This window comes from Nannospalax galili, unplaced genomic scaffold (assembly GCF_000622305.1).
Source record: "Nannospalax galili isolate Female #2095 unplaced genomic scaffold, S.galili_v1.0 scaffold95, whole genome shotgun sequence".
Taxonomy (NCBI): Eukaryota; Metazoa; Chordata; class Mammalia; order Rodentia; family Spalacidae; genus Nannospalax; species Nannospalax galili.
This window is the reverse complement of record NW_008342393.1, coordinates 4,221,806-4,235,414: the sequence shown is the minus strand read 5'-3', so window position 1 is coordinate 4,235,414 and position 13,609 is coordinate 4,221,806. Positions and strand designations below refer to the sequence as shown.

The following is a 13,609-nucleotide window of genomic DNA, read 5'->3' as shown; positions in this document are numbered from 1 at the left end:
CTTAAGCCTTCCTAACAAGAACATTTCAATTAGGTCTGATAGCACATGTCTTTAATCCAGGACTCAGGAGGTGTAGAGGTATGCTGATCTCTGAGTTTGAGGCCAGCCTGGCCTACATAGCTAGTTCCAGGCCATCCAGGGATACATAGCAAGACCCTGTCTTTAAGAAAAAAAGGTGTGGGGAGTGGCGAGAGAGATGGTTCAGGGGTTAAGAGCACTGGCTGCTCTTGCAGAGTACCAGGTTTGGTTCCCAGCACTCACATGGAGGCTAGCAACTGTTTGGAACTTCAGTTCCAGAGGATATGGCACCCTCTTCTGGTCTCTGTGGGCATTGCATAGCACAGGTACACTTAATACATGCAGGCAATCAAAAAATAAAATTTAAAAAGAAGCATGGTGGTGCACGCCTTTAATTCCAGTACTTGGGAGGCAGAGGCAGGTGAATCTCTCTGAGTTCAAGGCCAGCCTGGTCTACATAGTGAGTTCCAGGACGGCTGGGGCTACAGAGAGACCCTGTCTCAAAAAGACCAAAAAAAAAAAAAAAAGAAAAGAGAATTCATGGATAAGGTTGTGTACGTCATACTCTCACCTTTATGAAGCAGAAAGAATACCAGACTGTCCATTCTAGTTATGCTGTCATTGGGAAGAGGGTGCTGGGGATTGAACACAGGGTCTCACACATGCTGTGCCATTGAGCTGTACCCCCAGCCTAGTCCCGCTGTTTGATCACTTTAGATGATGACCACCAGATTTCCCACTGTAAAAGTACATTATTCTCCTTTAAGTGGTTTATGGGGTGATACTTTGGCATTATATAAATATTCTGTTCCCCACAGCCTTTGACTCAGTACTTTTAGCATCTGTTAACTCTTCCTGATTGAGATATTACTTCAGGAGCTTTTATAAAGACAGTTTTGAATTAACATTAATAGGAGTGAATATTGACATGTTCAACAACAGGAATAACAAAAACAATTCTCTTTTGATGGAAAGGCAACAAAATGGGGCCATGGTTTTGTCAACACTCATAAGTGTTTTTGTGTAACTTGGATGATATGAAATTTAGTTGCTTAAACATATATTGCTGTCTAGAAGTTTTCTGGAAGCCAGGAAGAAAGACTGGGTGGAGCTAAAATTAATAAAGCAGAAATTTTGGCTACTTGGAAATACTCGATAATCTTTTTCCCTTTCTTTCCTTTTACTTGCTTTCTGCCTTCCTCACTAGAAAAAGTCTCCCTTGCTTTTAAATTATCTTCATCCTCCCTTGGCCAACCTAATATGCCCAGTGGCTAAAGCAATTTTCCTGAGTCCTAGGTAGGATCATCCTAGCTCTTAGCAAGGGAAAGAGCTAGAACCTTCCTGCTCACAGTATTTCCTGAATCAATATATCCAGGAAGCCATGAAACAGTTGAGTTTGACTAAAATACAAGTGTGGGAAATGTTCTTCAGAGACTTTTATATAGGGAATAAAGGGCTTCACTTTGCACTCAGACCTTGGAGAAGTCAGTTCACCCTTCTACATGGAAGTAATACCTACTGTTTGTAACACCACGGAGGCCCTGCCCTGTGGAAGGATGCATGAGGGAGTGTGGGGTGCATGTATTCAGAATAGGAACCACAATTGTCCTCTTGCAAGATTCATTGTAGATGAATCTCCCCAATCTCTGGTTCTTCCTATTTACCTTAAAAGATAATTTAAGGTCTGACTAGGAGCCATGATTTGTTTGATAGGAATCAGATTAGATAAAAAGTGAAGATAGGTGAAAGGTATCTGTCCTTGAATTTATATGCCTCCAAAGAATTTATTACTTCTGAATAACCATGAGGTGAGGACTGTTTTAGAGGAGGAGGGTAGGCTACTCACTGCTATTCTTATGAAGGTTCACTTGATCCTAAAGGAAAGCACACTGTAGTCAGCCAGAAACTGCTGGTGTTGTGTTGTCTTGACAATGCTGAAATCCTACAGAACTCCTCTTCAGAGAATTCAGATAAAGGGTGAAAAGTTCACATTACTTCCTTTTCTTCTAACTGCAGTTTCTTGAGAACCAAACAAATGTCACAGGCACTGTACCCTGCTCCTTTGATGCATGCACATATGCTCAGGGGTTACCCTTTGCCTCCTGGATGAGACACAGAGTTAGCATATTCCTTAGTTTTTCCCACAGTGACATCTCCAGAAAGTTTTCTCTTGGCCCATCTCTCCAGCTGCCTCCAGATGTGGTCTGCATTTTGGGAAGTTAGACGTGAAGCCAGAAATGCTTTCATTGGCCCTTGCTTGAGCTGTACGCTTAAATATGGTGTCAGTGATTGATGGAGGGCTTGGCTGAGAAGTTCTTCATGTATACACAAATACTATTGCTCTTTTTTTCCGGGCCTTGGTAGGGGAAACATGATGTAAATCTTAGGTTTTTTTTTTTGTTTGTTTTTTGTTTTCCCTCTTTTGAGTCTAGTATATTTGAGTTCTCCCTATTAAGGTTGAAGTTAGGTTTGATTCAGTGTTGAAAGAAATGTTAGTTAGGGTTGGAGTATAGTTCAGAGATATAGAGTGCAATCTCCATCACTCAAAAACAACAAAGAAAACCTGCTCCAAGCTCCAGAGTTAATTTACTCAGCTGGGAGGGATGGGGTCTTCCTGGGCTTCTGACCCTTGTATAGTCATATTGGGTGTTTCAGTTTCACCCACAACTTCCCTCCAAAACCCACATGTCCCTGAGTTCAGCAGTGAAGTGGCCCTCAACCATAGGGAGCTCAGGAGGCCACCTGTGCTGTTTAATCCCAGCACCTGTCCAGAAATAAAAAGATAATCCCTGAGAGGCTGCTTGCTGCAGTTCTGTTTTTGGGGAAAATGTTTAGAAATTCTGAATCTCTGTCTTATTTTATTCTTGTCCAGATTATCATTTCTCATCAGCAAGAGTGTTGTTTCACAGTGGACACGACAGGACAGGGTTGACCCCCTTGGTGTCCATCCATACTGCCCTGGCACTGACTGCTTCTCCTCCCTAAGTGAGGATCATTGACTGAAAAACAAAAGCAAGCATAAGCATGCATGTGGGTGTGGAGAAAACTCAGCACTGTGGTGGTGATCTCTGGGTGATACGTGTACTTTTCAGTTTTTGGTTTTTACTTATCTGCATTTTTTAATTTCCTGTAATATATTCATAGCTTTTGATATAATGTGTTAATTTCTCTTTCAGAGGGGAGGTGAGAAGCTAGTACTGAGCCTGATGACATGAGAAAATGACTCATAACTTGTTTGTTGAACCAGCCAGTGGTTGAGTTTTTGCCATGTGTAAGATCTCGATACTGCCTCTTCTTCATTCTTCTTGAGGTGTACTGGGATGACTAGGGGCATGCTGGTGGAGAGGTAAAGAACCCTGTCTTTCCAGCCTAGGCTTCTCTCTCCTGCATTGCCTGAAAGACAGTGAAATGTTTAATCCCAGCACTTGGGAGGTAGAGGCAGGTAGATCTCGGTGAGCTCGAGGTCAGCCTGTTCTACATAGTGAGTTCAGGTCTCTTGGGACTATAAAACAAACAAGACACTGAAATGATGGAATTATCCCCCAGCTGCCCAGCCAGATCCATGATCAGGGACTTGTTTCTCCTGATAAATTTCTTGGTCTCACCCCTGGCCAAACTGAGATGAGCAGCCGGAAACACTTTATGTCCTTTCCCATCTGTGGCCTTCCTCCTTCCCCTGACCCAAATCCTGTCTTTCTGAGAACTGTCACTGCTTCTTCAGGCTCCTCTGCTGAGGGGATGCTGTTGTGGTTAGGTCTGAGTTGATTTCCAGTGAGGCATATTGGGAGCAGATGAACTGGTGGTTCTTCTCAAAACACCTTTGCTGGGGAAGAGTAACCCCCAAGGGATGTGGGTGGTGGTAGGTAGCTGACACTGATGAGGTGGTGGCATCAAACCTTCCCCTCTGTCACCCTGACAGTAGCTTCTTGTCTTACACCTCTTGTATCAGCAGAGACTATCAGCACTGGTGCTTAGTAGGCACTCAAGCCTACGTATTGAAGGCAATCTACTGTGGCATGCTGGGCCCCTCTACCCTTAGTTCAGTGCCTCATCTGCTGTGTGTGCTCTTGGCTGTGTTGATGGACCCTTAACAGGCAGGCAGACACATGACTTTTTGTCCTCTTCATTCTCAGCCCCTCTCCCTGAAGCCATACAAGTATAGCAGTTGGGAGACAGAGCCAAGTGGCTTTGGAAGATAGCACCTAAGGCTTCTTATCTCCAGTGTGTGCTGTTTTGTTTTATTTTATTTTTTCTATTTACTGTTGCTCAAGAACCAAAGCATCTGCCACCGCTCAGCTGCATAGTGAAATGGTTTGGCCTGGTGCCAGTCTGCCTTGCCAGGTGGCTGAGCTGTGGAGGCTGCTGTATGCGATGGGCCGATAATACCCCACGGTGCTGTAAACAGGACACTCCACCCTCTTGCAACCATCTAGCCGGTGCCCTAGTACAAGTTGCTTTGTCACAGCCTGTCATGTTATGGACTTCTCTTCTCTGACACAGGAGCTGATTGTGCTCTTCCCTCCCCATTTTCCCAAATCTAAAAGGGGCGCCTTCCAGAAATGAAACCAGTTTATCTTCCAGCCACAAGGAACCATTGTGACTTCTCAATACTCTCTGTCCTTTAGCTGTAATCACACTAGTGCAAGGCAGAGCCCACTCCCCAGATCTTTCTGGTATGCCTAGGAAGGGATAAACCCATAAGCCCCTACCACAGCTACATTCATTTGTGAGATTTCTAAGGGATGCTCTCAAGCGGCAGAACCTAAGTGCTGACATGCAGCTACTGATAACCCAAGTCTACAAGCAGCTTTATTGATATTTGTTTATTTGAGACAAGGGATCACTGTGTAGCTAAGGCTGGCCTGGAACTCGTGATCCTAATGCCTCTGCCTCCCATGTGCTGGGATTAGGCATGTGCCACCTGCCTAGCAATAAACTCTTGATCTCCTCCTGGCACCATTAATTTCAGACAGTGTCCAGGACAGCATTAGACCATCACTAGTAAAGGAAAGGGCTTTGACAGAAAAAAACATGTATCTTGCCAGATCTAGTGGCACAGGCCTATAATCATAGGTACTCAGGAGTTTGAGGCAGAAGGAATGCAAGTTAAAGGCTTTTCTAGGTTAAAAGAATGAATTCAATGACACCTTGGGCAAATTAGTGAGGCCCTCTCTCAAAAACAAAAACAAAAAACAAACGAAAAACTGAAGGGATCAGGTGTGCCTCTTTAATCCCCGCACTTGGGAGGCAGAGGCAGGCGGATCTCTTGAGACTGGGGTCAACCTAGTGTACATAGTTCCAAGCCAGCTCGGGCTGCAGGGAGACCTTATCTCGAATGAATGAATGAATGAATGAATGAATGAATGAATGAAAAGAAGAAAAGGAAAGAAAAAAGAAAAAGAAAAAGAAAGAAAGAAAAAGAAAGAAAGAAAGAAAGAGAAAGAAAGAAAGAAAAGTGCTGGGAATATAGCTTAGTGGTAGAGTGCTTGCCTTGCATGTATGAGGCCCCAGGTTCAAACCCCAGTACTGCAATATACCTTCTCAGATGATCCAGAAAGCACAGGCCTACAAATCCTGTGGCTTGAACTTACTCAGCACATACTTCGAAATAGTCTCCTTTTCCCCCACTCCCTTCCCTGTACCTTCCCAGGGAACAAAAGCATGCTTGCGTTTCTTTTCTTTTCAGCATCCTTAGGCCAACTTGGACCATTGTGCCCTTTTGGCAGAGGGACAGCAGGTCCATGAGGGCTGACTGCATGATGGCTGCAATCACACTAGAGTGAATATAGCTGTCAGACCTACACTGTTCATATTGAAGCCCCTCTCAGATATCAGGAGGCCTCACTGTGTCTGCCAGTCTGTATCCCCTTTAAGGATGTCACATAAACAGTCAGCATCTGATTTTGGCTTTGATTTGTCTTCCATTTGGGGGAAATTGATACCTTGGTTTAGCCCTTAATCAGTTTTGGTGCTCAAAGCAGCAGGTGCTTGCCAAACCATGTGGTCTTCGGGGGCGGGGGTGGAGGTGGTTATGAAATAAAGTAGATTTTTTTTTTTCCCCTGTCAAGAATCTAATCTTTTAAAGGTGCCCTCTCCTTTATTTCCTGGGCATGAAAGAAACATGGTATTTTAGTCTCCTCAAAGGGGCTGGGACATGCCAAGAATCTGTGGATTGGGGAGGGGCCATGAGCCTTGCTAAGGGCTCTGAAATAGAAGGTAATTCTACCTTGTGGCTAGCTAGGAGCTGAGCCAGCATCCTGTGCTGGGATGTGGCTGCTGCCCTGGAGATAAGACTGGGGCCCAGCTGTCTTCTCATCCAAGGAGGAGAAGTGAGGCAGGCCCTGCAGGTAGACTTGGTGCAGTGCGGTCTTTGTAGGTCTGCTGGTAGGTAGGGAGGCAGGGCTACATTCTGCATAGACAATTTCTCTTCATTCCATTCTCTCTTCCCTCCCCTCCCTTCCTTTAAATCCTATATATATGATATATATGTATATATCATATATATGTATAAATCATATATATGTATATATATCATGTATGTATAAATCATATATATATATATATATAATATGTTATTTGTCCCTTAGGAAGGTATAGGGGAGGGAATGGGGAAAGAGGAGACTATTACTGATCTAGGCAGCCACAAACAGACCAACCGAGAGACAGACACAGATACAGACACAGAGAGAGGAACAAGTCAGGATCTCCTAAGTCCAGAGTCTTCATGAACAATTTTGATCAGAGGCACCTGGAAAGAATGTAAAATTGAGCAGAATAATGGTTGAATTCTCATAACACTCCAGGATTCTCAGTGTTTCCTGGACCCTGTGAGTAGTGTGAGGGAAGCACCACAAGGGCTGTTGTCATTGAAATTGGACTCCAGTGATTGTGCCCTGGCTAGGGTGGGTTTTGAAGGGTGATGGAAATTGATGTAAAATGGGTGTGGTTACAGTTGTCCCTAGGCGATAGACTCCTGTGACAGATTTCAAAGACCTCCATAAGAAACAAATGAGGTGCTAGAGAGATGACTCAGCAGTTAAAGCACTTGCTGCTCTTCCAGAGAACCTGGGTTCGGCTCCCAGCACCCATATGGTAGCCAATACCTGTCCTTAATTACGGTTCCAGGGGATCCAACGCCCTCTTCTGGCCTCCTCCTCTTCAGGCATGTACATAAGTGCACAGATTTTTCAGTTTTATTCAAGTACTTGAATACATGCCAAATGCCAACTACACTGAAGATACTGGGGGATGCAAGGATAAATCAGAGCTTAACCTCGGACTCAGGCTCTTTGTATCTAAGAGTCACCAATAGCTGCACCCCAATAGGGAGGGCAGTAAGGGCATGAAGAGTACAAAGTATACTGAGGAAACCCAGAACCTTATGACTCACTCCTCACAGGGGATTCCCAGGATCGGGAGGCTTTGGAGAAGGTGGAGGCAGTTGGGCTGGCCTGGCAGATGGCTCAGATTTCAAGACTGGGCAGAGGAGAGAAGGCTGGGTCAGGGTGGGGAATGGTGTGGTCTGTACTTTGGGATCTAGAAGACTGAGGTGCCGAGGACAGGTGAGTGGGGCCAGAACATGAGGCCTCTGACTGCCAGCTTGGAAAAGGTCTTTAGAGAGTTTTAGCATAGAAATGTTAAGATCATTTCAAATAATATGTTGCCTGGCATGGTGGTACATGTCTGCAATCCCAATCCTTGGGAAGTAGAGGCAGGAGGATTGCAATTTTAAAGTCTGTTTGGGCTATATAGAGAGACCAACTAAAAAAGCCATAAACAGGCTGGAGAGATGGCTCAGCAATTAAGAGCACTTACTACTATTCCAGAAGACCTGAGTTCAGTTCCCAGCACCCACATCAGGTAGAATTGCCTGTAACTCTAGCTCCAGGAGCAATGATGCTATCTTCTGACCTCTGTGGTTACCCTTACACACATGGCACTCGCTCATAGGAATGCACACACATACATATAAATAAAAAATAATTTAAAAAAAAAAAAAAAACCTCAAAAACATTCTAGGCCAACATGGGTACCATAGTGAGATTCTATCTCAGGAAAACAATCTCCTCCCAGGTATGGAAAGGAAGTGAAAATATATAACCAAACAGTATTATGGTATGATCCCATTTTCTTATTCTAAAGTATATGTATATATAAATTTAAAAAAACATTGTGTATGAGTGTTTTGCCTGCATTTATATAAGTGGACCCATGCAGGCGATGCCCACGGAGGCCGGAGGAGGGTGTTGGATCCCCTAGAATTGGAGTTATGGATGGTTGTTAGCTGTCACATGGGTACTGGGAATACCTGGGTCCTTTGCTAGAGCAGCAAGTGCTCTTAACCACTGAACCATCTCTCCAACCCCTAGAAGTCATTTTTAAGTTCTAGGCAAACACATTTGATGGGTAAGGAAGATGATCTAGAAACATGATAGGGAGTAAATGAAAAACTGAGAATGAAGGTTGGCTGTGTGGTAGCATTGAGGATCTCCATATCAGAGAGGAACCCTTGGAATGTCCAGGAACATAGGAATTGGCTAAGCAAATTACTGTTTATCAACCCAGCTTGGGGTATCATATAGTTTTTAAAAATTACAAATATGAGCCGGGCATGGTGGCCCATGCCTTTAATCCCAGCACTTGGGAGGCAGAGGCAGGCGGATCTCTGTGAGTTCAAGACCAGCCTGGTCTATAGTGAGTTCCAGGACAGCTGGGGCTACAGGGAGACCCTGTCTCAAAAAGACCAAAAAAAAAAAAAAAAAAAAGACAAATATGGGGGCTGGAGAGATGGCTCAGCAGTTAAGAGCACTGACTGCTCTTGCAGAGGACCCAATTCGATTCCCAGCACCCACATAGTGGCTATGAACCATCCTTAACTCCAGTTCCAGGGGAATTCAAAGCCCTCTTCTGACCTCCGTGGCATTGCATGACACAGGTGCAGTCACATACACGCAGGCAATACACTCACACACACAAAATAAAAATAAAAAAAGCTGGGCATAAGTTTTTAAAAAAATTTTTAATGACAAATATGGGGGATAGAGAAATGACTCAAGGGTTAAAAGCACTGGCTGCCCTTGCAGAGGACCTGGGTTTGGTTCTCAGCACCTACATGGTTCCAGGGGATCTGATGCCCTCTTCTGACCTCTGTGGTCATTGCACAACATGGGTGCACTTACATACATGTAGGCAGTACAGTCAGACACATAAAATAAAAATAACCAAAAATTGGCCAGGCATGGTGGTGGTGCACGCCTTTAATCCTAGCACTCAGGAGGCAGAGGCAGACAGATCTTTGTGAGTTCAAGGCCAGCCTGGTCTACGTAGTGAGTTCCAGGCCAGCTGGGGCTCCAGAGAGACCTTGTCTCAAAAATACCAAAAAAAAAAAGACAAAAATTAAAAAAAATAAAAATGACACATATGCCAGGTGTGGTAGGCCTTTAATCCCAACACTCGGGAGGCCAGCCTGGCCAGCTGGGACTACGGGGGGAGGGGTCCCTGTCTTTAAAAAAAAAAAAAAAGAGACATGTATAGATCATTGATACTTAGATTTGGGATTTTGAAATGGGTAGAACAAGGCAGAACAGAATGTAGTATGTTTTATACTGATTACAGGCCTGTGAAATATATATAAATACTTAAATTAATTTTGAGAATATCATTTTGTTGATACCTTTTTTCAGTTGGTACCATAAATAATGTAAATTTTGCCATTTTAGGCATCTTAGGTTTACAGTTCAGTGGCATTAAGTACATGCAGCCATATCATTTCTAGAATTTATCATCCCAGAAAGTCTGTGTCTATTAAACAATAACTCCCATTCCTATGCCTGTAGTCACTTCTATTCCCTTTCCTATTCTAGATGCCTCATGGACTCATACAATATTTGTCCTTTATGCCTGACTTATTTCACTTTGTGTCATCTGTGTTGTAGTACAGGTTGCTTCCAGTTTGGACCTAATTACAATTGATGCTGCTATGATAATGGGTGTACCAATAACTTGTTAAGTCTCTGCTTTGAGTTTTTTTGGGGGAAGGGGCATCTATACCTAGAGGTAGAATTTCTGGATCTATGTTTTAACTTTTTTGAGGAACTGCCAATCTTTTAGTGCCTTTTTAATATAAACCTCTTCAACTCTATTTATACTTACAGTTCCCAGTTCTTTCTGCTTTGCTTAATATACACATAAATTATTGAGGGATTACTACAGATGTGAAAGCATTTTGTTCTGTTTAAAGGAGAGCCTTTATAGATCTTCAGATAGTGGAATGTTTTGAATGTGGCCATGGAAAACAGGGTCAACCCAGACCACTGAAACTTCCAGATGATTCCAGAGCCCTTACGTTTTATCAACAGTTTCAACTTTTGCTTTCTCCCAGAAATCTTTAACCAAGGTAAAATGAAATGAATGCATTTATAATTGCCATATACATTTTACCATTTAGATAAAAGGCAGAGGAAAGAACATAAGACTTGTGTGTTTTCCTAAATTGGATTCCTTCCTGGAGTTTATGGCTTCCTCCATTCCTAGCTTTCCTGGAGCTGCCTGGTGCTAAAGGAAGTAGGAAGAATCCTTCAAGCTGGGCACAGTGGTACACACCTATAATCTCAGCTCTTCAGGAGACAGAGGCAGAAGGATTGCAAGTTCAGAGTAAGCCTGGGCTATATAGCCAATTCCAGGCCATCCTGAACAGTATAGCAAGACCCAGTCTCAAAATAGAGTTGTGGCATATAGATCAGTGGTAGAATGCTTACATGTAGAAGGCTCTGGGGTCAATCCCTAGTCCTGCAAAAAGAAAAAAAAAAAAAAATCCTTGACTGAATGGAGGGGAGTTTGTGTATATGTAGACACCCTGGAATGGATGCAGCAGGTAGGAAGGAGGGCAGAGGAGGAAGGTCAGAAGATAAGAGGGAAGACAGCTTGTTTAGTGTGCTTGGGGAGTTTTCCCTCTAAGGATGGGAAACAGAGCTCCTCCTCAGAGTCTCATGGTGAAAACTTGGGAGTTCCTGGCTCATAGTCCGCTAGAACAGGAAAAAGAGGACATTTATAAAGTAACCTCTAAATCCAAAGTGGAATGGTAAAAATTGTTCCCAGTTATAAAGTGAAGTCAAGGGAGCTCTGGCCAGACAGGATGTACTTTCACTGCTTTGAGTTCTTTCAGAAGGTAAGGGAAGACATGGCAGGCAGGCAGACCCCCTGGAAGAAAGGAGGCTGGTTGCCACAGCTCCTTCCTCCATGCTGATGTTAAGGCGTGTGGGCTGTGCTCTCTTTCAGCCAGTGTCCCATGTTCGGTGGCCCCAGAAAAGTCAATGTGTAGGCCTCAGCCACCCCAGGTCCGACGTACATTCTCCCTGGACACCATCCTCAATTCCTACCTTCTGGGCCAGTGGCCACGAGATGCCGATGGGGCCGTCACCTGCTGTACCAATGACAAGGCCACCCAGGTAATGCAGCCATCTCCCAATGGGATCAGGTGGGTGTGGGAGGGCCGGGTGATGAGGCTTTTGGTCCACTCATTAACTGACAGTCATTGGAATGATTTGTCTTGGGTTTTAGTTGTTTATATAAGCTGCTGTTTACCAGCTTGTTTTTCTTTGTAAACTTAAATGAAAATGAGTTTGCATTCCACCTGCCTGGTGGAAGAGAACGTCAAGCTGAAATTTTCAGTGAGTTTTCAGGGTTCATGTGTAGGTAATCCACAGCTGACTTCAGAATTTGGGTTTTTAAAAATGAGTTTTGCCTTACTGAAATTAAACTAAAGCCAGCATTCAGTCAAGTTGTATTCCCTACGAAGCTGGAGGAAGTAGCCAAAGAGGTGCTGAGCCAGGATAGACCCCCATTAGCAGCTTGAGTGGTGTATTTAGATCACAGAGAACTGCACGTTGTCAGCAGCCAGTCTAGGGTTCCAGGGCACCCTAGAACCAATCCTACGGAGCTCAGATTTCTCTCCTTCACTAAACACTTGGGACAGTTTTTCATGAAGAGTCCTGACTTGGAAGGGATCTCCATAGACCATCCAGTCCATGTGTCCATTTTTGGATAAGACAGTGTTAGCTTGAGCAAGAAGTCATCTTACCTGTGAAATGATATAGTCTGACTCAGTACTTAGTATTCTTCTTTTGAGTACAGCTTTAAGCTGATTCCTGTTCAACTTCAGAATGAATGAGTTGTTCCTGGATAGGAAGAAATGGTAGAAGAACACCCACTTGGGCTCAGCCCTCCAGGCTAGGTAACAGGTGAGACAGGGCAAGGCAATTCTTCCTTTGCATACAGAGTGGGGTGTGCCCACTTTGCCACTTAAATTCAGTATGATGGCCGATGGACATGGGCCCCATGCCCTGTGTAACTCCCTCTCCTTCTCTGAGCACATCCCGTCAGTTCCTTTCTTCTTATGAGATGGATTTTCAAATGTTACTAATGAATGTTTGAATGCTGAGTCCTGTTCTTCTCATGTTGAAATGAGGACAAGATTTGGCCTCTCTGAGCCTGGCTTCCAGTCCCCTGAAGGCCAGTGAACAAACAGTAAGGGATGTCATGGGGCCAGATGTCTAGCAAGGTGTAGAGGAGCAAGATTCTCCTGGGAATGCCGCATTGAACCAACAAAAATTACAGCAAGTTTAAAACAGCAAGGTAACATCAATGGCCCCCTTAATGTGTGGGAATAGAAGGGTACATGGAGTAGGCCCACTTCCTGGGAGCATCAACACTGTTTCCCCTTCATCCTTTGACAAGGCGAGTTATGCTTCTCTCTCATGGGCCTGGGAGTACAGACTCCTTTCTCTTTGGAGGGGAGTGCTCAGCCCAGATAATGGACTTAACACAGAAGGGCTTCCTATAGGAATAGGGCTTGAAGTTGCTTTGAATATGTGAGCTCATGAGCATCCTTCTTTGTCAGACATTAGGCTCTGTGTGGCCCACTTATCCCCATCTCTGTCACTTCCTGCTGCCAGCCTTCTGTGAAGCAACCATCCCACTCCTCACATAGCATTCTCTTTGTCATCCCAAGGAAGGGCTGGCCTCAATCGTCCCCTGGCTGGGTGGAGTGGCCCTGGTTCTCAACTGCATGTTTTTGCTCCAGCTCCAGCTGCAGGCCAGATCTTTTATATAACAAGTCTGGGCTTCTTGCCACAGTAAGACAGAGGTCAGTGATGTGCCTTCATGGGTCTGGCAAGGCCCAGCCCTCTAGCCTTCCTTTTTCCCCGGGATAGGCTCCAGCCCTCGAGGAACTCTTAGCAACCTGTCAATATTGTGGCTGCAGGCAAGAGGTGGGAGAATTCTGATCAGCATAAGCATCCAAACCAAAATATGTGATCTGCCGTCTTCCATTCCTGCTCTTCAGGGAATTTTCTGCTTCCAGGTTTGGGCTCTGTTCAAATTCCTGCTTGAGGCCCCTGGCCTGGCACAAGCTGCCTTCTTTAGCAATGGTATTATACTGTGAAGGCCTAAGGCTTAACTGCCATCACCCCCCACCCCTGCAAAACAAACAGACAAACAAACAAACAAAAAACCCTTGGCCTTCCCTCCTGAACACTAGGAGATCACCCAGAATGCATGAATAGAGATGGAGGAGGAGTTTCACGGGGGAAGT

The 13,609-nt window shown here is 44.4% G+C and overlaps 1 protein-coding gene across 1 annotated transcript in view; it reads left to right on the top strand.

The window, feature by feature from the left end:
* Nucleotides 1–13,609, top strand: part of Fam117a (family with sequence similarity 117 member A) — a 43,713-nt gene that overhangs the window by 14,359 nt on the left and 15,745 nt on the right. Inside the window, exon 2 of the mRNA XM_008838321.3 lies at nt 11,296–11,465. Within this exon, the coding sequence (XP_008836543.1) occupies nt 11,296–11,465 (170 nt within the window). The remainder of the gene's footprint in view (nt 1–11,295; nt 11,466–13,609) is intronic.